General features: G+C 35.7%; 1 protein-coding gene across 1 annotated transcript in view; it reads left to right on the forward strand.

Moving 5' to 3' along the window:
• Window positions 1-25,408, forward strand: part of USH2A (usherin) — an 800,956-nt gene that overhangs the window by 556,484 nt on the left and 219,064 nt on the right. Inside the window, exons 47-49 of the mRNA XM_057531465.1 lie at window positions 11,444-11,642; window positions 14,970-15,138; window positions 23,547-23,768. Coding sequence (XP_057387448.1) covers window positions 11,444-11,642; window positions 14,970-15,138; window positions 23,547-23,768 — 590 coding nt within the window. The remainder of the gene's footprint in view (window positions 1-11,443; window positions 11,643-14,969; window positions 15,139-23,546; window positions 23,769-25,408) is intronic.

Genomic DNA, 25,408 nt, shown 5'->3' on the forward strand with positions numbered 1-25,408 from the left:
TTTTACTCAGAATTCAATTTCCTTAACAGTGTAGGATGATTCAAGGTATCTATTTCTTCTTGAGTGAGATCTGTAATCTTGTGTTTGCAAAGAATTGGTTAATTTCACCAAATTTGTCAAATTTATGGGCAGAAAGTTGTAATGTTTGTAAAGTTTGGATTTATTTGCATTCTTTCATTTCTGATAACGGTAATAAGTGTCTTCTCTCTTTCATAGTCAATCAGTCTAGAGTTTTATCAATTTTGTGGATCTTTTCAAAGAACCATCTTTTGGTTTTATTGCTTTTTCTCTATTGTTTTATGTTTTCCATTTCATTGATTTCTGCTCTTTATTGATTTTTTTCTTCTTCTTGCTTTGGATTTATCTTACTCTTCTTTTTTCCAGTTTCTTAGAGAGGAAAGCTTACATTATTGATTTGAGATCTTTCTTCTTTTTGACTAGAGCCATGTAAAGTTATGAGTTTTCCTCTAAGCCCTGCTTCAGTTGAATCTCAGAAAGTTTGAAATGTTGCATTTTCTTTCATTTAGTTCAAAATACTTTTTAATTTTCTTAATACTTCTGCTTTGACTCACGAATTATTTTAGAAGTGGTTTGCTTAATTCCCAAATATTTTGAGGTTTTTCAGATATGTTGTGAATGTGAATTTCTAGTACCATTCTGTTATGGTCTGAAATGTGGTTTTATGATTTCAGTTATTTCACATTAGTTAAGGTTTATTTTATGGCCTATAATATGATCTATCATGGTGAATATTCTATGTGTACTTGAGGAGAATGTGTGTTCTGCTGTTGTCAGAGCATTTTATAAATGTCAAGTAGGTCGAGTTGAGTGATAGTGATGTTCAGGTCATCTATACACTTAATGATTTCCTTCCTGGTTGTTCTATCAAATATTGTGAGAGGCATGTTGAAATCTCCAAATATAACTGTGGGCTTATCTATTTCTTTCTTAGAACTATCAGTTTTTGCCCTGTGTATTTTGTTGCTTTATTATGAGGTGCATATATATTTCAGATTGTTGTGTCTTGGTAAATTGATCCTTTTATCATTGTGTAATATTCCTTTTTCTTCCTGATAATTTTCTTGTCATCATGTATATTGTGTCTAATACTAATACGGCCACTCCAGCTTTCTTTGGATTAGTGTAATTTTGAGTGATTTGGGATTGTATCCTGAACATTTTAAATATCAGGTTGTGATCTGAGTCCTGTTAAAATCCTCTGAAGAAGGTTGGAGTTTTTGTTTGCTTGTTTCAGCAGGCAATCAACTGGTTAGCTTCAGACTGAAAATTCTGTCTTGGCTTATGTGGTCAATGGCTCTAATATCAGTTCATCTTTCAAAAGCTTTGCTGTGCTGCTTTATATCTGCCCCACGCATGCACCTCTCAGTGGCTAATCTGGTATTTAGTTGGGGGATTATGTAATGGTTCAGATCGCAAAGTCTTTGCTACAGTGCCCAGGTTTCCTTTGCCTGTGAGGCAACCATGCATGTGCAGCTTGGAGGTGAGTTAGACCTTGTATTGGTTCATGTATAGAATTAGTAGACTGCCTAGCTTTCTCTTCTCTGAGATTTCCCCTATGTTTTTCACATCACTTGGACTTCCTTTCCCAAATCTTTGGCTAGAAAGACATGGTTTCTCTTGTAATTTTAGCCTCCCAATATACCTCACAGTTTACATAAATGGGGTTGTTTGGGGGACAGTGAGATTAGAGAGAAAATAGAGGAAAAAATAAATGAGATTTCTGGACCACAGGGGTGCTTTCCCTGGTTCCTCTGGTCAGACAGCTTGTTTTTTCTCAGGATTTTAGATTCTCATTTGGCCAGGACTGCCATCATGCAGCTCCTTGGCTGGAATCATCCTCAGAGCAGGAAAAAAGAGAGGAAAAAGAGGAAATATTGAAACAGGAATACCCATCATACCCTTTGGCTTGCAAGGCCTTTTTGTACTCTGGCCAGAAAGATTGGGTTCCTCTCATAGATTTTGCTTGCCCAGCGCTCGGTTCCACACTGGGGCTGCTCTTGGGTTAAAGATGGGAGACAAACAAAGGGGGGAAACGATGGGAAACGCATTCTGTAATGTTTGCTCTTTAAGTTTTGGCTCCCCTCCCTATCTGCCTCTATTGTTAACTTTTCAGAGTCCTTGAGTGGTTGCTTTTTGTAATTAGAGCAGACTTTTTGGCAGTAATCAGTGGGAGAGAGAGGCTATAACTGGCTTTCTCCATGTTGACCAGCACAGAAAGTACAAACCTCTCCATATTTTTCTTTATTCCAATGCTTTTGGCAACTTTATTTCCTTTTTTTTTTTCTTTTTTGGTCAAAGATCTAGCAAAAAAACTGATGGAAATCATTCACAACCAAATATTGGCATGTACAGTCTTTCCTTTCTTAAATTGATCTATCGTAGCACGGCAACATTTTCCAAAGGCAAGACTCTAATGAGCAGATATAGGCGCCAAGCCATTAATCAAAATTACACCAACACCAAAGCAGTTAGCCTCCTGTGTGCATGTTATTGTTTGTGTAATTTCATTATACTTCTGGCAGTGTATACTTGTTAGTTATGTTTCTATTTTTGTTTAAGAAAATCTCTTTTATATTAGCAACATGCAAAATCAAATGTGAAATCCTTCCAGATAAATGTCAGTAGACAGGGTTTGCTTCTATAGCATTTAGAATATTTTGGTTTCTAATAAGACACATATTTCTTAGAATCTTTGTTTATTTTTGGTAAAAAGCAGTCATCAGCAAATTTTAACTTTTATATATTTTCATAACATATACCAATAGCCTACCAGCCTGTTTGATTATAAGCATGGAGCATGTCATTTTTGTCTTTGGCCTTAACCTATACCTTGCTTTTGACTACAACATCTTCAGTATAAGCACTTACACATGTTTTTCCCATTATATATAAACCAAAGATGCCATAGCACACAAAGGTATTTAGAAAGATCAGATGAAACCTTCTAGTTTTATAAGCTACTCCTCCAGAAACAAACTCTGTTTCTACATCACATTTTCCATACTTGTCATATTATCATCAGCTGCTTCAATATCCCCAAAGAATGCTAACGACTGATCGATAGCCCAGACATGTCTGGCCATGGCCTACATGTGCCCTGGGTAGTTCATTTATTTGCCTTGGTGGATTTGCTAGAGTAGAATTTAATCAATAGCTAATTCATTAATTCTGGTCCTTGAGAATGTAGAGACTGCACTGGATGAAGATAGCTGGCTGGCTCTGGCTTTGATTGAAATATGACAAACACTGCAACTGACAGCTTTACTGGGTACTGGGCTGCCTCTGAAGTTCACTTATTTATTCTCCATAAATGAATAAGCTAAGAAAAGAACATAAACAAGGAAGAGTTTTTATTACATGACTGGACTGCTATTCCAAGATGCATGGTTTCCAGACATGAAGCTCAAGGGAAAGCAGAAAGAGAGAACACAGATCATGTCTCTCATTGCCTTTAATGGGATCCATGGCAGTTTTTACAGTTCCAAATCAGTTTGGGGCTGTATTATTGATGAGAAGGCTGAGGAATAATGTCTTTGTAGCATTCACAAATAATTGTTTAAAAATTTGCCTCAAGCTCCTGAATGATATAAATGATATTTTTACACACCAGCTTCCTTATGATAGCAGCACAGGGTCTGTGTCTCTAAATGAAGGTTAAACCACTATCTTCATTTAGAAATCCCTCTAGCTTTTCAAAGTACATAGCTGGGGGTTGAGGATGGCATGGCAGGTCATAGCTTGTGGGAAAAGAACTTTCCCTTTTTTGCCTCACCAAATTTGTGTGAAACTTTGAGGTATATTTTTATACCATGACACTGGATATCAGGAAATCTCTTCTATCATTATTTTCCCTCTCTGATTTTTTTCAGTGACTGATAGCTTGAATACTGAAGTAATAATTTTACAATTAAAAACAATTTTTTGAGCCATGTTTTATTTTATTATTTTAAATGGGGAGTATGCTGGGCTGTAGATGTAGAATGTCAGATCACTTCATCCATATTCTCAACTCCCCTTCTTGCCAGTATGGATAACGAGACAGCTTTTAATTTGGACTGGAATTGTCTACTTGGGTCTTTGAAGGATATGGGAAGACCTCTCAAAAGAGATCATTTGGAGTGTATTTAGAACTGCTGTAAACATCCAGTCAATAGTCTGATAATCATAATGGCTTTCAGGAAATATTAATTCTGATGGCCAATGAATTCTGATCATCAAACTCAGTGTTTGATTAGGAGACCTTACAGAATATTGAGCTTATTCTTAAGACTCTGCCAGCACTATTTCCATTTTCTCACTTCCCTCTCTTTCCCAAACTCCTTTTAACTTCTCGACTTTTTTCAGTTCCCACAGAAGCAGCTCAATCACTAAGCTTTTGAGAGGCCTTTGTATGCATCTCAACAAAATCCAGTTTTTCCTCCCAATTCACTTTGGCCTTTAACTGCCGCTTTATCCCTGGCTCCCTGATCACTCATTGGTTTCTTTTATTGGTTTCATTCCAATTCCATTCATTAATTGTGGGTGTCCTCAACAGAAAGACTCTCTCTGCTACTCAAATAGTTCAAATATTCTCACAGTTTTCATCATACTGATGTCTCAAGATCTCTGTCCCAGTTTTCTCCCTAAACTCCAGTCCCATATATTCAATTGCCTATTGATTTTCTATAATGATAGGCACCCATCACTTCCATAACCTCAAGCCTTAATTCTCATCTAACCCAATTTTTCCAACATCCATTTCTGCAAAGGCACCTCCGCCTTGCATATGATCGCAGACATCTAGCTTTGATTTTTTTTAATCCCCTGATTTCACTCAATATCAATTTTAGCCTATTTTCTTTTGGAGCATCTTCTCATAGCTGTTCCTCTTCTCCATTTCCACCACCACAACCCTAGCTCATGCTTTTATCATTTATGTTGATGTACCTGTCTTAATTCAGTGAGACACAAGGAGGAAAGGCTTTACTTTTTGCCTACTACTTGCTGCCTAAACATAATATTTTGGATGTCCTTTCCCCAACTCTTGAAAAACCTTTCAGGAATACCTTATGGCCTTCACATTATTTTTTAGTTATGAGTCTCATTTTATTCATTAAGATTCATGATCAAGTATTAAAAAGTCCATTCCAGGAATTCCTTGGTGGTCCTGTGGTTAGGACTCCACGCTTCCACTGCAGGGGGCATCATAGGTTCGATCCCTGGTCAGGGAACTAAGATCCTGCATGCCACGCAGCGTGGCCAGAAAGAGTCTAGCAAAAATTAAAAAAAAAAAAAAGTCTATTCCATCTCCAGCAAAATTTTAAGCTCACATGTAGTTCAAAGATTCCACCATTTCACAGGCTCAGACCTGATCCCAGTTTGCCCTTTCTCCCTCCTTGCTCTTTTTTTGCCTATTCCCTTTCATTCAAATGTGCCTCTTCCCAATGTTACTATTTTACTTCCATCACTGGATAGCCATCCAAGCCCTCTCTGTGGAAGGTGGCACTTTTTTGAACAATTGTATGTTTTCCTTGAGAGAACCCATGAGGATCTCCCCAAAGCCAAGTTCTCTCACATGAGTGTTGCCCTCTGCAACTGATCTATGGTGCCAACAGAGCAGGACACACCAAACACTCTTCTTGCTGGAGCCCCCTCCCCCAAAAACCCACCATCATGGTCAGTGTAACTTCAAGGGAGCTCAAGCCTAGCCATCTTGCAAGACATCCACTGGCTCATAGGAAACGCACTCATGTGCACCATGCTAAAGATCGACGGTGTGGCAATCTTGTCTTACCCTATCATTAGAGCGGCTCCAGACAATATCTGGCCATTAGAATTCTCTAACTGAGAAGCAAGCACCTTTTCTGTGGTCATATAGGCTGACAACCCCCATGTCAAGCTGCCCCAAACTCCTTTCTATACTTCCCTCCAGGGACAGCTGCAAATTGGGCTTAGATATTTCTGCATCTCAGGAAGTACCAACCAGGAGAAGCAAGTGCTTCCAGTTTCTCTGAGTGATGTATTTAGAATTCCTTCCTCAGCCTTGAGAATGTTTAGGGGTGGACTGGGGGTGGATTTTAATGTCACTCTTCACTAAGTAAATCATTCCTCTTTCATTCTGTGGCTCAAAAATCTCCAGCGGTTTTCCAATGCACTCAAAAATGAATCCAAAGTTATTTCCATGTTCTACAAAACCCTTCAGGATCTGCAGTCCCCAATCCCACACTCCCAACACCCACCTGATTCATTTTCCATCATTCTCTTGCTCAGTCCAGCTCTGTCCTACTAGATTCTTTGATTGTCCTTCAACAAGTCATGTGCATGGATATCTCAAAACCCCTATACCTCCTGTTCCCTCTGCCTAGAAACTCCTGTTCACTTGCTTCATCCCCTCTTTCGGATTTCTGCACAGAAGAGCCAGGCCTTCTCAGACAACCAGTGTAACATATTATATACTTATGTGTTCGTTTACTATCCCACCTTCCCCCAGCAAAATGTAAGTTTTATGAAAGAGGGAACTTTGTCTTGTTTATTTGTAAGTATAGAACAATGCTTGACATATAGGAGGTACTTAATAAATATTCATTAAAATTCAGAAACTCTCCTAGAGTTCTGTTTATTTTGTGTTGATTTGGGTGATGGGTCAATGTTAAAAGGCAGCTTTATCCTCAGAACTCAACAGAATCTTTTTTTGGGGGGGGGGGTTATTTTTTAAATTAAAAAAAAAATTTTTATTGGAGTATAATTGCTTTACAATGTTGTATTAGTTTCTACTGTATAGCAAAGTGAATCAGTTATATGAATACATATATCCACTCTTTTTTAGATTTCCTTCCCATTTAGGTCACCACAGATCACTGAGTAGAGTTCCCTGTGCTAAACAGTAGGTTCTCATTAGTTATCTATTTTATATGTAGTAGTGTATATATGTCAATCCCAATCTCCCAATTCGTCCCCCCTCTTCCCCACCTTGGTAACCATAAGTTTGTTCTCTACATCTGTGACTCCATTTCTGCTTTGCCAATAAGTTCATCTGTATCATTTTTCCAGATTCCACACATAAATGATATTATATGATATTTGTTTTTCTCTTTCTGATACCAGTCAGAATGGCCATCATCAAAAAATCTACAAACAATAAATGCTGGAGAGGGTGTGAAGAAAAGGGAACCTTCCTACACTGTTGGTGGGAATGTACATTGGTACAGCCACTGTGGAGAACAGTATGGAAGTTCCTTAAAAAACTAAAAATAGAGCTACCATATGACCCAGCAATCCCACTCCATATCATATCTGGAGAAAACCATAATTCGAAAGGATGCATGCACCGCAATGTTCATTGCAGCAGAATCTTGCTGTTTGTTCCCTTTTAGAAGCAAGATACTTAACGGAGGAATTCATCGTCGGTCATCCTCAGTTTGGGGCTATAGTTTAAGTTCCTAAATAAGAGAAAACCCCATTAAACCGTCTTTCATACTTAAGTTACTGCAGAAGCTCACTGATATTTCTCCCTACCCCTAGTCTCTTCTACTCTAATCTGCCAGGGTATTACTTCTAAAAGGACTTTTTATTCTGCTAGTGATACCACTGCACAATCACCCTATTTCACCATCAAATTCCTCAACATAGTATTTGAGGGACTTCATAACTTTCTTCTTAGGTTCAAAGTGACCTTCCATTATTGCTGGATGTAAATCATTCGCTCATCAAGTTGGTCCCATTACTCTTCTACACATGGCTAGGCTGCTTCTTCCTCTTATTTTTGCTTATATGGATCTTCCTGCTCAGAATTCTTCCCATTCTCTTATTCCAATTCAAGTCCACATCCACTTCTCCCATGAAACCTTCGTTGTTCATCTAGACACAGTGATCTTTGTTTATGTGTTTCTATAATACCTGTACCCTAGACTACACACTTAAACACTTGATTTTACACTGCTGTATAATATTTGACATGCTTCAGGTATGCATGTTTCATATCTCCTCATACTCAAGGACACAGAGTTTTTACCTTTTGATATTTTACTGACTACAAGTTATGCTAAATATTCTAGTGGATAATTAAACATTCAATTATTTGATTTGAGAGCAGAGAATTAATATTGTTGTCATATTACATTTATTTAGTCTTATATTAAAAGTGTCCTGATCTTTTTTGATAACCGCAATCTGGAATAGTATTGAAGAACTTGAATGTTATATAAATGACTGACAAAAATGACTAAGTTGAATAGGAATTTTTAAAAGGCCTCTGTAAACATGATCAGGGAATGTGCAGCTACTTATAACAATTTAGATGGATGTCTTAAAGTAATGTGAAGATTTTTTCCTTTGGCCCAAACAAGAACATTTTGACAAAATTGTGATAAAATATTAGAATAAAATGTAGAGCACCAAGGGAACCGTAACTCTCCATAGAAGTTTTTTCTGAACTGTATCATTTTAATATTTACCAGTAAAGGTAAGTGATAAAGAAATGATTTTCCCATACTTATTTCTATCTTCAATGTTATTTTGTACTTCTTGAGCTGAATGTGATGATTATTGTGGTGACGGTGGCCACAGGGGTATATAGTAGTAACAGAAGTAGAATAGTAAATCTACTAACAATATGACAGACTTAAAAAGAAATAGTCAATAGCTCTGACTAGACTTTCTAAACACCCAATGAATCGTGCTAAAATGTGTGTAAGCATTGTGGCTTTTATCAGAAGCTCTATTAAGGTAGCTTAAATTTTATTCCTTAGTGCTCTGGAAGCTAAGTAAACTCTAATTGTCACTTTATGAACAAATCTACCCCCAAAAAAGAAGATCCATTTGAGGATTCATGTTTCTGCATGAGCCTACCTTTACTCATGTATTAAACAAACAAACAAAAAAAACCTTCGGTTTGTTTCCCCAATATTTCACATTAATTCCTATGGTTTAAGAATGTTCCTTCTATTTTACTCTTAAACATCAAAGCAATGAAACCATTAATCCAGTTAATAACGGTGTGCATTTCTCGGAGATGTCTTTCATCTTAAATCAACAACCAAAAGATTTTTCATTGTTACTCCCATGGGTTCTAATGAGAGGTGGACAGGTGTTAAACACCCTATTCTTCTTTGCTCACGTACATTAGTGTACCTGACTCAGATCCTCAACATCAAAACTGTTCGTGCTATCACTAAAAATATAGGTGGTCTCACTTCACAGTTATTCTGTGCAAGAAGGAGAAGTTACAATGGCATGGTTCTACATGGTGTTTTCTAGACTTCACTAGTTCGTCAGCTTTTGTGGATAAGTCCGACCTTTGAATGTCACTTAAATGAAGTCTTTCCTGTAGTTGATTATGCAATGAATACAAAAGAGGTATCTGCAAAACGTGGAATTAATTTTGAGAGTTGGATAAAGACCTTAGAATAATAATGGTGACTATACAAGTCACCTGTGAAACTGTTCTCTCATAGGTGACATTAATTTCTTATCTATGGAGTCTTATTAGTGAAAGTGTTATGTTTGTACCTCCAAGAAAAGGAAATAATTTTCTTTTGTAGCAGTCTATTAAAATGTCAAGGTTTATCTTGACTGCAGCTTTTTAATGTAAATGTTTGCGCCTAATTGAATTCCTAACATGTGATGTCACTTAGAATTCTGATAGGGTCCAGTAAAATTTGGCCTGTAAAGACATACTTCTCCTGAAAATGAAAGGTATAACAAAAATATTATTTTACACAGTGGCAGAAAGATGGTCAACATAAGTTATTGTGATAATTTTATTTTAAGATCTTAAAGTATAGGGACTAAACTCATATGTGCTTGCTCTTCTCCGGAGTATTTACTGGAAGGTTTTATATGTAAAGCTAACCTATAACTATTTGTGAATGGTTGTTATGGTTGAAAATTCTAGAATTAAAACAATGAAAGTAATCTTGAGTATCAGAGTTCCACCCTCTTTTTTGAAAATAATGAGAACAAAAATAATTATTTTACATTTACCTAGTGTTTTGCAAATAACAGACTTTCCTTGCTGTGCTGAATTGCAAAAATATGTCATGTCCAAATCTCTGGGGCTTTATTAAAACTTTAACTACTTTCTTCTTATAGACTTCTTAAAAAAATACTAAAGATAGTACAGGTATGTCATCTAGACTGTGTCATTCTGACAAGTAGACGTAAGTGCAGAATTAAAGTTCTGCACATTAACCTGAGAGTAGATCATTTTATTCAGGATTCACTCTTCTGTGAACAGCTTTATGTTACGATCTCACTCAGTACAGCAGATGAAATATTAATAGACCATTGAAAATGCAGTAAAGTTTTGGTCCCATATTATGCCTTCATTGTATACCAAACCACCCAAAACAGTATATTTATATGTTTAGAGTAAACCGTGGCTCAATTTTTAAAAATCAAACATCTTCAAGAACATAATAATATAAAGGAGTTTGTTATGGGAATCTCTAATTCCTCTTTTTCTGACCACAAAACATATTTGATCATGGTATATAAAGAACTATTGCAGAATTAAATCTGTTTCTATGAGTCAAAAAATTAAGATAAAGTATATTTGGAGGGAGCTTATCAATTTTATCAATTGAGAAAATTTATAAATGTTATGTATCAATAAATAAATTCATTGATAAATTTTATCAATTGATAACTGATAAAAAGATTGTATCAATTTGGTCATGTACTTTGGCTATAAGTAACAAAACAACCAACAGTAGAGGCTCAAGTAAGTAGTTCTAGAGGTAGATTGTTGTTGGCATTGGTTCAGTTATAACAAATACCGCAGAGGCGTCTTTGTGATTCTTATGGTCTTTCTCAAATGGTTGCAAGAAGAATGAGGTGATTGCCAAAGTTCCAGACATCATGTTTAGCAGAAAGAAAGAAAAGGGAAAAAGGTGACAGCCACATGAAGGAAGCTAAAATTTCCTAGGGACCTTTATTAGAATCCCACCATCTTCTGGTTGCATCTCTTTGAGCAGCTATGGGTCACGTGGCTAGTGCTAGCTGAGGGAAGGAAGGCAAAGGAGAAGGGGATTATAAATAGGGATTAGGTCTGACACATATTCTAATTTCCACCCTATTTACTAAGTCAAATTATTTGTGTCTTGTTTTTACTTATCAACCAAAACTTTCTGTTGATTTTCCGACTAGCCACAGACAATGATACTTTCTTTTTGCCTCTAAAATTTAAAGTGGGAGACCACCGGACTCATGTCATGTGTTATTCTCCCAAAAGCTTAAATGGTTTTGATTGATTCTCAAAACATAGTCTATGGTAGTAGCATATATCAGGATATATATTAGTATATATATTCTTTTGCTCCAGCTTTTTAATTAGGAAGTTGTTGATGAAATAGACTTTTTGACCAAACTGGAAGGCAGATGAGACTGATAACAGCAATGTTAAATGTTGTCTTTTCAGAAATACTGATTATTCTGTCCATTGCAGATCCCTTCAGATTGATTGGATGTCTCCAGGGAAGCCAAATGGCATCATTCTCGGATATGATCTCTTACGGAAAACATGGCGTTCATGCCTTAAAATCCAGAAGTCAGTGAAGGACCACAGTCATGAACTCTGCAAAGCAGTGAAGTGTCAAAAACCTGAAACTATCTGTGGACCCAGGTGCTACTCTCCTGAGGCTAAGGTAAATCTTTTCAAACTAGTCAGTGAAATATGTTTTTCTCACTAAACACTCCAAGTGAAATCACTTGCTTTTTTTTTTTTTAACATATATAATTTTATTTCTCAAGTATATTTCAAGAAAGCCAGGGAAAAAAGAAATTACAATTCAACATAATAAATTAAAACTGTGACTTAATTTTTTAAAGATTATCTGCTATGTCTTTGATAGATGATATTGCTATCAAGTGACCTCCAGAAAAGCGAGAGGATACTTTTAACATTTTACATTTGTGTCTGAGGAAATCACTTGCTTCTTAAACCATGATTTATCATGATCAAGATTTCCACCTATCAAGAAGACCCCATGGAAAAGGAAGGATGCTTATACAAATCCTATCTTCCTGATGAGCATCTTAGCCTTCTCATTTTTCATCATCTTCACAGGAGAATGAGTTTATTGAAATGATAAAGAACCTCCCAAATTTGTTTGATTGAGTGACTAGAATTTTCTTTACAACAAATCCATTCAGCTACAAGTGGGTGTTTGTTTACATGACACTGATGAGTAACCGTGAGTGGGACTTTTCATGGTTTGACAGAAATATTTTTAAATTATGGCCATTTGCAGATTAGTGTTCATATTAGTTGCAGTTTAAGAATCAGATCAATAATACAGCCAGACAGAGGGGTTTGTAAATGGTTTTTATTGATAAATGATGCAGAAAATCCTCAGTTTGAAGATAGGATTTCACATAATGAAATAATGTTCCTATTTATCAACAACATCACGCATGTAATGACTAAAGCTACTACTAAATTCAAAAGATTCACTGCAAAAGGACATAATAATTATGAAAGTGAGTTGTTGAAGCAATATGGATCAAAATACAAATTATTATGGCTGACACTGGCTAAGCAGTTGCTATCATCTAAGAAATGCCATAAAACTAGTCGTTACTAGCTGTACTTTTTTTTGACACTAAGGCTCCAGAATTGTCATTATGCCTAAGTTTTATGTCATTTTAAGGCATTAAATGTGTACCATCTGATGAACACACTTTCATAAAATGAAATGAAATTTAGGATTCCTGAGAGGAAAAAAAAATGCTAGAATAAATTTTCCCATTAAAATTCTCCAGGAGAAAAAAAAAAAAAACTTTGATGCATTAAACAAAGTCATTTTTACTTTAAGGATTAAGGACACACACAGGTATTGTCAGCGAAAGAGGAAGTCAATTAAAATCTCAAGAGGAAAACAGTTGTTTGTAAATTTTGTTTGGGGTTAACTATGAATATATATTTCCTGGGTGAGAGGTTGGAGAGAGGTAGAAAATAGATTTATTGTGAGTCTAAGAGTCTTTTGGCTAAATCACTACAGGAGCATCTGTAATAGTTGTACAAGCTTCCCCGTGTGATTACAGCCATGGGTCTCAAACCCCAGTGAGTATCACACCTGGAGGGCTTGTTAAAACACACACAGCAGGTCCCACCCCCAGAAGAAGTCTGGGGTAGAGCATGAGAATTTGCATTTCTAACATGTTCCTAGGTGATGTCTCTACATCTGGTCCAGGGACCACACTTTGAGAATCACTAGATTACAGAATTACTTTTGGAAACCATAGAGCAAGGAACAGGCTGCCTATTTGAATATCAGCTACACACTTACCAGTTCAAATTATTAAAATTGTTTTCTGAGACAACGAACTTGAAGACTGAATTCGAACATTAAGAAATACTCTGTTCAGGAGGAGACCTCTCAAGAGAAATAATCTCTTGAAAATGTCCCTTTTGGGGACCCATTGATGATCTAAACCAGAGTTGGTTAGAAGAAAGGCACAAGTTTCACGTGACTGAAAGAGCTTGAGAATGGCACTGACACTGAAAGTATGGAAGGGAACCAGTCCTAATGACCCATCACTAAATAAATGCTTGAAAATTTAAAAGGATGGTAAGTCCTGGCGAATCTTGCTAAAGGAAAAGGCTGGATGTTCTTCGATGTCCAGAAACTCACTATACGTGAATGGGACTTTAATAAATTCTTTAAGATTGTACAACAAAGGGCAAGATTTTAGGTCACTGTCATAAAACAAGAGGAAGGTGTGTATTGTTTTACCCTGAAAGCAAAAATGACCAGCATTCCTAAATCCCACATAAACACAAAGAGAAGAGTTTTTGCTTAACTCTTTTTAAATGGGGCATAATTTGAAAATTTACTTGTCACATAGAATATGGCATCAAAGAAAGGAGTCATGCAATTTATCCTTGGAATTAGACTGATTTTGAATCCTCATTGCTAATAACTTGACACAGCAAAGCCAATTTATTGCAGTTGGTTTACCAGGGCTACCTGAGGAAACATAGAAATAGACTTCTGCCCAGTTTCTTTGCTCTTTGGTCACTTTTGAGAAATGAATGAAGTACTAAGCTAGTCTTCAGACTTAGAGATTCCATATTTTACTGCCCTTGTATTAAGCATGAATCAAATGTCGGTGCAGGCTGGAAGTGGCAATGAGCAAAAAGGAAAAATATAAGCACCTCTTAAATAGTGGTCGATTTTGTCTGCCACAGGAAGCATCTATCTAATTAATGCAACTTATGCCGAGTATATGTTCTGAGGCTACATCTCAGCACTATTCCGTGTTTCATTTGTTCTAGATAGAGTGTCAGTCTCTCAGACCTCAAGTGAGCATGCAAAATAATTATTTGATTGCTCAAGCACATAATTTCTTCCACAGCTCCTGGAGAAAACACACTGTTAAAAGGGTTTTTCAAAATTAATTTCCATGTAAATTTCCTTTTATATACATACACACACACACACACACACACACACACACACACACATATATAAATGTTGGACACTGTTGAGATTGCCTTGTCTGAAGATTGGGTTCATAAATAAGTGATCATATAAATTAGTATGAGGAAAATGCAATGTATTAAAAAAAAAAGATCAATGAGAGACAGGTTTCCCCAGATACGATGTTTTTAAATTAAACAATCATTAAAATAAAAACATATATATGAAGGAAATTGTTCATTTACAATTCTAAATCATCTTCTCATTGGAAGCACTGACATTCAAAAGATAATTCATATTTATAGAGTATTATAATAGAGCACAAAGCATGGTTGAAGGCTAAAAGAAGCTACATTGTATCAAATAGCATTGGTAGAATTTGAATGATACAGAGAAAATGTACTTTGTAAACCTTTAAATTTTTATCAGAAATATGCTACATTTGGTCTCAGATCAAGTCCTTATTAAAAAATAACTGTATCACATAAGATATGGTGGTACAATACTCTTAATAAAGCTATTTCTTTATACCTGATTCTCAAATTTCAGGTGTGTTGTAATGGAGTTCTCTACGACACCCAGCCTGGACACCGCTGTTGTGAAGAGAAGTACATCGCATTTGTTTTGAACTCAACTGGAGTTTGTTGTGGTGGCCGAATACAAGAGGGACAACCGAATCATCAGTGCTGCTCGGGGTATTACGTTAGGATTCTACCAGGTGAGGATCATTTCCAGTAGTACTCAGTAATCTTGGGAACCAGAAAAAAGCAAACATGTGACTTGTGTCAATGAACTATTTTAAGCACCTCCCCACCAAAGATTAAACCACTAACACATAGCCAATGGCCGGCTTTAGGTATCATTTCTTCTCTCAGCTTTTTTGAAATATAAGCAAGACTATGTACAACCTAGAGAGGGAATAGAGACTCATTATATGTATTACATAAAGAAATATACCTGGAGAGCTGGATAATTCCCTTTTTTGTGACTTTATTTTATCCACATGGCTGAGTATTTCACCATAAACTCTGAATTTCTTCATGTTCCACTCCATGAAACTGTTCTCCATTTTCTCCGTTTCTGTTCTGAAGGATGTATGCATTGTTCCTAGAGGGTTCATAACCACAGGTTCCATTTATCTGAGGCCGCCTAATTGCTCTAGGTCTGGCAGGGGAAGGAGGGATGTAGCAAAGAGTAGCAATCAGGAATTTTTCCCTCCTCACCTTCTTTTCCTTCTGTCTTATCAGCCAACTGAATAAGCCATTTTCCAAATTCAACTACACAAAACAATGTCCAGTGAATATAACTGAAAATAAAATAACAACAGTTGGCATTTATAAAACAACAAGTTTCTGGCACGCTCTGTATTCAAAGCTTTACATATGATATGATACCTTATATATTTTTCACAACTGTAGGAGATTGGTATTTTATCTTAAGTTTACAAATAAGGAAAGAGGTTCAGAGAGAATCAGTAACATGCCCAGATCCACATAGATGGGAGTAGAAGAGGTGAAATGCAAATCTGTGTGTCTTTCCAAAATCCATGCTGGACTGCTCTTTTGAGCAGTCTACTTAATAGGTGTTAACATAATTCTTAAACGACTATTCCAGACGTCTAAAAATCTTCATTACTGTTACTATCAGTTACTATTTATTCTAGAAAAGCCATTGAGAATACAGATTTTTTTTTTCCTAGTACCTAAGTTTAATGCCTATTTCTTCTTTAAAAGCACAGAAAATAGATATGGGAGACAGAGAAGAAAGCTAAGTGTTTGGATGCCCAATGCTTTGAGATATCTAGTTTAACATGAAATTTATGCCAAACATGTAGTTAATTCAGGTATTGTTCAGTGTACCTTGTGTTCGATACAAATATATCCATCCAAGATATCTGTATCAAGAAATTGTCTCACCCAGTATATCCTTTACAAAACACTGGAGCAAACAGGGAAAGTGAAATGTTTAAATACTATGCAGGTTTATTCAAGGCAGAGATCTTCTATTCTTCATAATTTTTCCTTAAAATTAATAGAAAAATCTGCCTATGTAAAAGTACAGTTATTTCTGATTCTTATGCAAAAATACTTTCATAATTAACTCTTAATCAACTGGATTTTCCAAGTAAGAAAACACAACGGTGACAGAAACAAAGATTTTGCAGAAAAGCCTTAACTTCGTTATACTACAAATCATAGTGTTAGGCAATGAATTAAACACTGTCAAATGCTTTACTCTCTCAAAATAATTTACACTTTGGGAGTTTTCAACTATATTTCACATCTTCCCTCCTTGCAAAAAAATTTGCCTTAAAAATTATAACTATAGAGGTGAGATGGAAATTTTCTGTTGTTCCATCCTTCCATTCTTCAGACCAATAGGTCATATTAGGCTTTTCTCTAAGTCTAGCATAGAACTAAACAATTGTGTTTTCATCTCCAAGTCACATTAAAATTTTTGATAAGTTATGATTTGCCATGAACTGTCCCAACTCTGAAAAATATCCACTATGCCTTAAAATTGATGAAAAACACTTGGTTGCATATGTCATGGCTATGAACACCTAGGATCTTTACCTGTCACCTTTCTCAATCCTAGCACAAAGTGTCAGATCTCCAACTAAGAAATCAATCTACTTTTGTTCTATTTCCAGATAAAATTCAACTTTTTTTCCCCAAAAATAAGGCATGGAAACTCAAAGGTCGTTTACTGATATTATACAAAACTTTTTAATAAGTAATTTTTAAAACAAGATTTTTTAAAACCTCCATGATCTGTATATTGACACATGCTCATTCAGACCTCAAGCATTTTATTTTTTTTATTATATATTTTTTAATTAATTAATTTATTTATTATTTATTTTTGGCTGCATTGGGTCTTCGTTGCTGCGCGCGGGCTTTCTCTAGTTGTGGAGAGTGGGGTCCACTCTTCATTGTGGTGCACGGGCTTCTCATTGTGGTGGCTTCTCTTGTTGCAGAGCACAGGCTCTAGTCGCGCAGGCTTCAGTAGTTGTGGCACATGAGCTCAGTAGCTGTGGCTCGCAGGCTCAGTAGTTGTGGCTCATGGGCTTAGTTGCTCCATGGCATGTGGGATCTTCCCAGACCAGGGATCGAACCCCTGTCCCCTGCATTGGCAGGCGAATTCTTAACCACTGTGCCACAAGGGAAGCCCTCAGACCTCAAGCATTTTAATATCTACCAATCTGTTGAGCATGGCCCACATTTGGATCTTTTAAGTGGTTAATTTTTCACAGGATTAGAATGCCTACCTTGATGTCAAAAGGAAAAAATGCAATCTTATTGGATAATCAAAGAAAATGTTTTACTCCAATCATGAATCTCAATATATCAGTACCTAAAAGAAGAGATTATATTGTGACCTCTATTTTCAGCCAATGGTCTTTATTAACTGGTTTAACACTGTTTACATTAAGAAAGAAAGTGTATTGACCCCAAACCATCTTATATTTCAATGTAATTAAAATTCAGTCAGTAGTCTGCCAGTTCAAGGCTGAGACTGATATAGGCATTTTGATATTTCTAGACAGGTCTGAAATATTGGTGAATAATATTTACTTCATTTTGTTGGACAATATTGACTTCATTTTTTCTCACAACTTTCCTCCATAGAACCCCTATAACAAAGAACAGCAGAGGAAAGAATGATCTTTCCACTCCCCTTTTTTTTATAAATATGCTAATGACCTCAAGCTAAATGTTAATGAGGGTCATTCTTTGATAAGAATAACAATTAACTGTTAAGACTGCATGGTAGCTTTTAGAGAGAAAACATTTTCAAGCCTGTCGTGAAATAGATTCATTTTGAGAGGTTAATGAGAAGGTGACTGATCCTTGTATCTTATGTCTAATAGCCCTTTTTTGAGGGGGAAAAAAATCAGTTTTACTTCTCATTGATATAATCCACACCTCTTGTTAAGAAGCCTTTTTTTCTGTCAGTAACTGAATAACATTCTGAGGGATTCCAGAAAATATGACTAAAATATCCGATCGATATTTGTTATACTCAAAAGTGGAGTTGTTTTTTTTTAAAAAAAGGGTTGGTTTGGTTTTCCCCAATGTAGGTATGTACACTGTTCCTCTAAGCCCACCATTGTCCTAAGTGATGTTTAATTAACTGGTGCTGCCCCTGGACCTTGTGACACATTATGTTAAAGAAAGTTTGCCAACAAGGGACACTGAGTTCTTTAGCTGTAAAGATTTAAGAAATGGAAACTACATTGCAGACCAGACAGGAGAAACCTCTCACCCAGAGAAATGTAACAAATACAGCAACTGTACTGTTCACAGTAAGATCATTTCTCCATTTCTCTAGGTACCTCATATAAGTAGAATCATATAATATTGGTCCTTTTATGACTGGCTTATTTCACTTAACATAATGTTTCCAAGGTTCATACATGTTGTAGCATGTGTCAGAATTTCCTTCCTATTTCAGGTTGAATAATATTCCATTTGTGTGTATATACAACGTTTTGTTTATCTGTTCATCTGTTGATGGATATTTGGGTTGTTTCCACCTTTTGGCTATTGTGAATAAGGCTGCTATAAACATTGTTGTACAATTATCTGTTCGAGTCCTTGCTTTCAATTTTTTTGGCTATATACCCAGAAGTGGAATTCCTATATCATATGGTAATTCTATGTTTAATTTTTTGAGGAACCGCCATAGTGTTTTCCACAGCAGCTGCACCAACAGCAATGCACAGGGTTGGAATTTCTCCACTTTCTTGCTAACTCTTGTTATTTTCTGTTTTTGTTTTGTTTTTTATAATAATCATAACTGGGTGTCAAGTGGTATCTCATTGTGGTTTTGATACACATTTCCCTAATAATTAATAATATTGAGCTTATTTGTGCTTATTGGTCATCTTCTTTAGAGAAATGTTTATATGTATACTTTGCCCATTTTTTAATTGGGTTGTTTGTGTTTTTGTTATTGAGTTGTAGAAGTTCTTTATATAGTCTGGATATTAATCCATTTTTAAATATGTGATTTGCAAATATTTTCTCCTGTGGGTCACAGTTTTAATTAGTTGATAGTGTCTTTAGATGCGTAACACATTTTAATTTTGATAAAGTCCAAATCATCTATTTTTCTTATTGTTGCCTGTGCTTCTGGTGTCATATCCAAGAAATCATTGCCAAAACCAATGTCATTAAACTTTTCTCCTATGTTTTCTTCTAAAAAATTTATAGTTTCAGCTTTTACATTTAGGTCTTGGATCCATTTTTATTTAATTTTTGTATATGGTATAAGGTATGGGTTCAACTTCATTCTTTCCATTTGGATATCTAGTTTTTCCAACAAATTTGGTCCTTTCCCTATTGAATGGTCTTGACATCCTTGTTGAAAATCATTTGATTATACACCTGAGGTTTTATTTCTGAGCTCTCTGTTCTATTCCATTGGTCTATATGTCTGTCTTCATACTAGGATCACACTGTTTTGATTCCTGCAGCTTTATAATAAGTTTTTCTTTTTTTAACATCTTTATTGGAGTATAATTGCTTTACAATGGTGTGTTAGTTTCTGCTTTATAACAAAGTGAATCAGCTATACATATACCTATATCCCCATATCTCCTCCCTCTTGCATCTCCTTCCCACCCTCCCTATCCCACCCCTCTAGGTGGTCACAAAGTACTGAGCTGATCTCCCTGTGCTATGCAGCTGCTTCCCACAGCTATCTATTTTACATTTGGTAGTATATATAAGTCCATATAATAAGTTTTGAAATCAGGAAGTGTGAGACCTCCAACTTTGTTCTTTTTTGAGATTGTTTTGCTAGTTGAGGTACCTGGAGATTCCATTTGAATATTAGGATGGATTTTTCTGTTTCTGCAAGAAGTATTGTTGGGATTTTGATAGCAATTGCATTGAATCTCTATGAGGCAGGAGATAGATGGGCCCCAGGCTGAACAGTTTCTCCCCTGTGGACAGAAACTCCATAATAGCAGAAACTCCATAAAAGCAGGATGGAGAAGGCTGGGCCCCACCCAGAAAAGATATAAAAGACCACATATTCCTCATTCTTGAAGTCAAGGAGACCTCCCCAACTACACATGTGCAGAAAGGCTCCTTGGAGGTCAAAGCAGGAGGGGGAGCCACCCCATAGTAAGTGATGTCAACTACCCATAGGCCTCTTCACTAGAATCCATCTTGGCTAAGAGATGTTCATGCACACTTGGGAGGACCCCGAGATAAACCATATATGGACTCAGAACCAGGCAAAGCAAGATGAGTGGCCAAAGGAAACCCGGAAGAAATGCCCCATAAAAGTGATTCCAGCTACCACGAGGGGGAGACTCTGTCTCTCTCTGAGCCCTCCCATGTGTCTATCCACAGGTACTGTACTCTTTTTCCTCCTAATAAAGCCTTTACTTGCTTCACTACTTTCCGTCTCTATATGGAAATTCTTTTCGACACAGCTGATGGGCCAGGGCCTTGCCACTAGTCTAGTGGCTAGGATTCAGTGCTCTCACTGCTGTTGACCAACCTCAGTCTCTGGCCAGGAACTGAAATCCTGCTTCAAGCTGCTGAGTAGTATTGACATCTTAACAATATTAAGTCTTCTAATCCTTGAATATGGAATGCCCTTCTATTTATTTGACTCTTCTTTAATTTCTTTCAGCAGTTTGTAGTCTTCACTGCACATTTTCTTCACCTCCTTGATTAAGTTTATTCTTAAGTATTTTTACACTATTGTAAATGGAATTGTTTTTTAAATTTCCTTTTCTGATTTTTCATTTTTTTTTTATAGTGTATGAAAACACAAGTGATTTTTGTATGTTGATTTTGTATCCTGCAACTCTGCTGAATTGTCTTATTAGTTCAAACGGGGTTTTGGGTGTGGAATCTTTAGGGTTTTATACACATGAGGTTATATTGTCTGTGAACAGAGATAATTTTACTACTTCCTTTTCAATATGGATGCCTTTTATTTCTTCTTCTTGCCAAATTGCTCTGGTTATACTTTCAATATTATGTTGAGTAGAAGTGGTTAAAGTCAGCATTTTTGTCTTCTTCCTGATCTTAGAAAAAGAGCTTTCTTGAGTATAACATTGAGTATAATGTTAGTTGTGGGTTTTTCTCATATGCTCTTTATTATGTTGAGGTATTTTCTTCTACTTCCAGTTTGTTAAATGTTTTTATAATAGAAAAGTGTTGAATTTTGTCAAATGCTTTTTCTGTACTGGTTGAGGCAACCACGTGTTTTCCTTCATTCATTCTGTTAATGTGGTGTATTACATTGATTGATTTTTGTATGTTGAATTATCCTTGCGTTCCAGGAATAAATCCCACTTGGTTATGTTGTATAATCCTTTTAATGTGCTAATGAATTGAATTCAGTTTGTTAGTATTTTGTTGAGAATTTTTGCATCAATATTTATAAGGGATATTGGTCTGTTGTTTTCTTTCCTTGATGTGTCTGGTTTTGTTATCAGGCTAATTCTGGCCTCATATATTGAGCTAAGAAGTATTTCTTCCTCTTCAATTTTTTGAAAGAATTTGAGGAGGATTGATGTTAACTTTTCTTTAAATTTTTGGTAGAATTCACCAGTGAAGCCGTCTGGTCCAGGACTTTTCTTTGCTAAGAGGTTTTGATTAGTGATTCAATTCTGTTACTAGTCATAGATCTATTCAGATTTTCTATGTCTTCATAATTTAGTCTTGGTAGGTTGTAGTAATTTGTCCATTTCACCTAGTGGGCTGGGTTTTTGACCAATGAATTTTGGATAAGAAAGACCTCAGGGATAACTGCTAAGAGTTCTTGCCCTACTTTTGTACTCTTTCTATATCTATCTGTAGTTAAATATTGTCCCATATTTTAAATATCATTTTGGTTAGCAGTTCATCTGGCTTTTGCTAACCAAGTTTTGGCATATCCTATCTTCACAAGAGGATGAGCTAATTGACAGAGATCAGGGAGCCCACGACTATAAATCCCTGAGACAATCCTAAATTCTTCAGGGAACTTGTGCCTTTTCTTAAGAAGGTTTGGCAAGTCATTAACTAGATTATGTAAATCTTATCTAGACAGTGGTTTAAAGCTATAAAACCTGCCAGGTTGGCCATCATATTCACATACCTCATATGATTTAATGAAGGGATAGTGTCCAGGGAGAAAGATATGTTTAAGAAGGGGCAGTGGAGGAAATAGAAGAGGGTCTCTTGAAGGTGTAAGAAGAAGAGTAGTAAGGGAATGGGAAGAGAAGGTCAAGGTTCCAGGGGCTAGGAAGGCGTTGGTCATGAGATAGAGAGGAAAGATGAAGTTTGATTTTTACATCTTCCAAGTTCTTATTAGTCCTTTCTAAGATATCCTTAAGAAAAGCAATTTAAAAAACTTTTTTTGTCTTTTAGAAGCCGCTTCATACAAAAAAAAAAAAAAATGACCACTGATATTTAGAGTATTTGAACCCTTTGATCCCAAGGCACTAAGGCAAAAGATTATTCTATTCTTGTCTCAAGTTTCTCAGAATATCATATAAAGGGGAAATGTGGGTGGAACTACATCAGTGAAATGCAGTGTCTGCCATAGCTCAGCAAAATACTAGTATGCAGGTTTGAATATAGTATATTTACCTCCTTTCATTTAATTAAGCTTTCCATTGAAAATCTTTTGTTTGGTTAAATAAATGTAGTTTGGTTAAAGAAATTATAATCAAAAGCAATACAGATTTATCAAGAATTGATTTCTGAGTCCATCCCACTTTCCAAAAAAAAAAAAAAAAGTATATATATATATATATATATATATATATATATATATATACTAAATAGATAGAAAAGTATCTGTAGACAAACTTTTTTTGTAATGTCACTTAATCCATGTCACCAGACCTCATGTGCTCATGTATCAGGGGTCAGAGAGAAAATAGGCAACATAGCGTTGCCTCTAAGTTGACATAGACACGTGTTTCTACACGTGTTTATACAACTTCAATGCAAACATTTTGAAGTGGTATTGAGATTTTGCAACTCCAGTATGACGATACCCTGTCCAGCAGTTGGCATCTGCAACATCATTGTGCTAAAATTTAGTCGTGAGTCAAAGCATATTTTTTTAACTCATGCAATGACGGTTATTGTCCTAAATTGACAGGTGAAGTATGCTGTCCAGATGAACAGCACAACCGGGTTTCCACTGGCCTCGGCGACTCCTGCTGTGGCAGACTGCCATACTCCACCTCCGGAAACCAGATTTGCTGTGCTGGGAGGCTCCATGATGGCCATGGCCAGCAGTGCTGTGGTGGACAGATTGTGAGCAAAGATTTCGAGTGCTGCGGGGGAGAGGAAGAGGGTGTGGTGTACAGTCGCCTTCCAGGTAAGGGAGCCTCATCTACCTTTCAGTAGAGGAGGAATCTCAGAAACAGAGAGGTTGAGAAATTTGCCCTAGATATAAAACACATAAGTAATGACAGCTCACGTTAATTACATCTACTGTGACAAATAGCTACACATTGTCTAACAAAGAAAAATGTAATCTCACATTTTTTATGTGCATGTGATGCGTTTCATAAAAGCAGACGAAAACTGTTTCTGCTTGAAAAGTGTCATGTCTACCAAAAAGCAAACAAACACACAAACACATGAATGCATTGGTTCTGGACCAAGAAAATAATTCATAGCAATACTGAGAGTATACAAATTATTATTGATGATGTTGTGCCATAATTCTTTTACTCCTTTATTTTTCTATAGCTATTAAATTAGCATTAATATTAATAGCAATCATTATCATTAAATGAGTACTTACTATCTAGGAGGTACTATGCCCAATGTTTTATACATTATTCCGTCAATTAATCTGTACAAAATAGGTACTATTATTATTCACATGTTTAAAATGAGGAAGCTGAGGCACAGAGATTAGACACATGCTCAAGATTACACAGTTAGTCAGATCTAGATTTGGGGGTGCCAAAATCTATAAAATTTGGGAGATGCTTTTTAAGAAAATAAAACCAAATGATGAAGACAAGATAAAATATAAATATTTATTTATAAGGGGAAAATAAATGACAAGAATTATACATGTAAAAAGATAAACCTGGCAGATTCCACTAACATAAAAATAGTATATTTGGATTATATAACTTCTGACATCCCTCTATATTTTTTTCCCTGACATGTTTAACTGACACCCTTGGTCACCTCTTCATACAGCCATGGCTTTGTACTATAATTATCTGTAGAGAGAATAGAAAGATAATTCATTCTTTCCTGTCACATAGTTAATCAAAAATTTTTTTTAATTATTTATAGTTTAGAAAAGTGACTTAAAGCTTCACAACTCATTATTATAATATTTTGGAAATGTAGATTATTTTCAAATTTGGAGAAATATCTACAAAGGGTTTTTTAAGATTTTAGGGCATTTTAAGTTTTCTTGTCTTAAGGTGATTTGCAGTGACTTTTCTTAAATATTTGTTGAATTGACAGCATCATTACCAGTTTTCATGGATATCCTTACTGTATGACTGAATTTAAGTTGTATTTTATCATAGATGCCACTATTTTATCTACAAATCAGTAAGAAGTTTAGATTTTTCCAATATGAGTTACTTCTTTTCATAATTTATATTATCAAAGTAATCATATTTTTTATGCATTGCTTCGATCCTAGATCCATCATTTTCTTTTAATAGTTTCCTACTTTGAGTATGATTTGAAATTTATTTTGTTACAATTCTCTTCTTGATGTCAGAATATTTCAGTTGATTTCATTTTTCATTTTTACAGCTTTTATTTCATATTATATTAATTTTTCTATCTGATCTTTTTCTTTAAACCGTCCCTTTATATGCATACAAATTAAGAGTCTGTAATTTCTCACATTTCTTATCTTTCCAGATTGCAGTGAAAATGACATATTTAAGCCTTAACAACTTTTTTATGAAAGTGGCTGAAATCATATAAATTTAGCTACTGAACCCAAACTAAATATTCCCCAGACTCAACTTC

This window comes from Balaenoptera acutorostrata, chromosome 1, assembly GCF_949987535.1.
Source record: "Balaenoptera acutorostrata chromosome 1, mBalAcu1.1, whole genome shotgun sequence".
In the NCBI taxonomy this organism is placed as follows: domain Eukaryota; kingdom Metazoa; phylum Chordata; class Mammalia; order Artiodactyla; family Balaenopteridae; genus Balaenoptera; species Balaenoptera acutorostrata.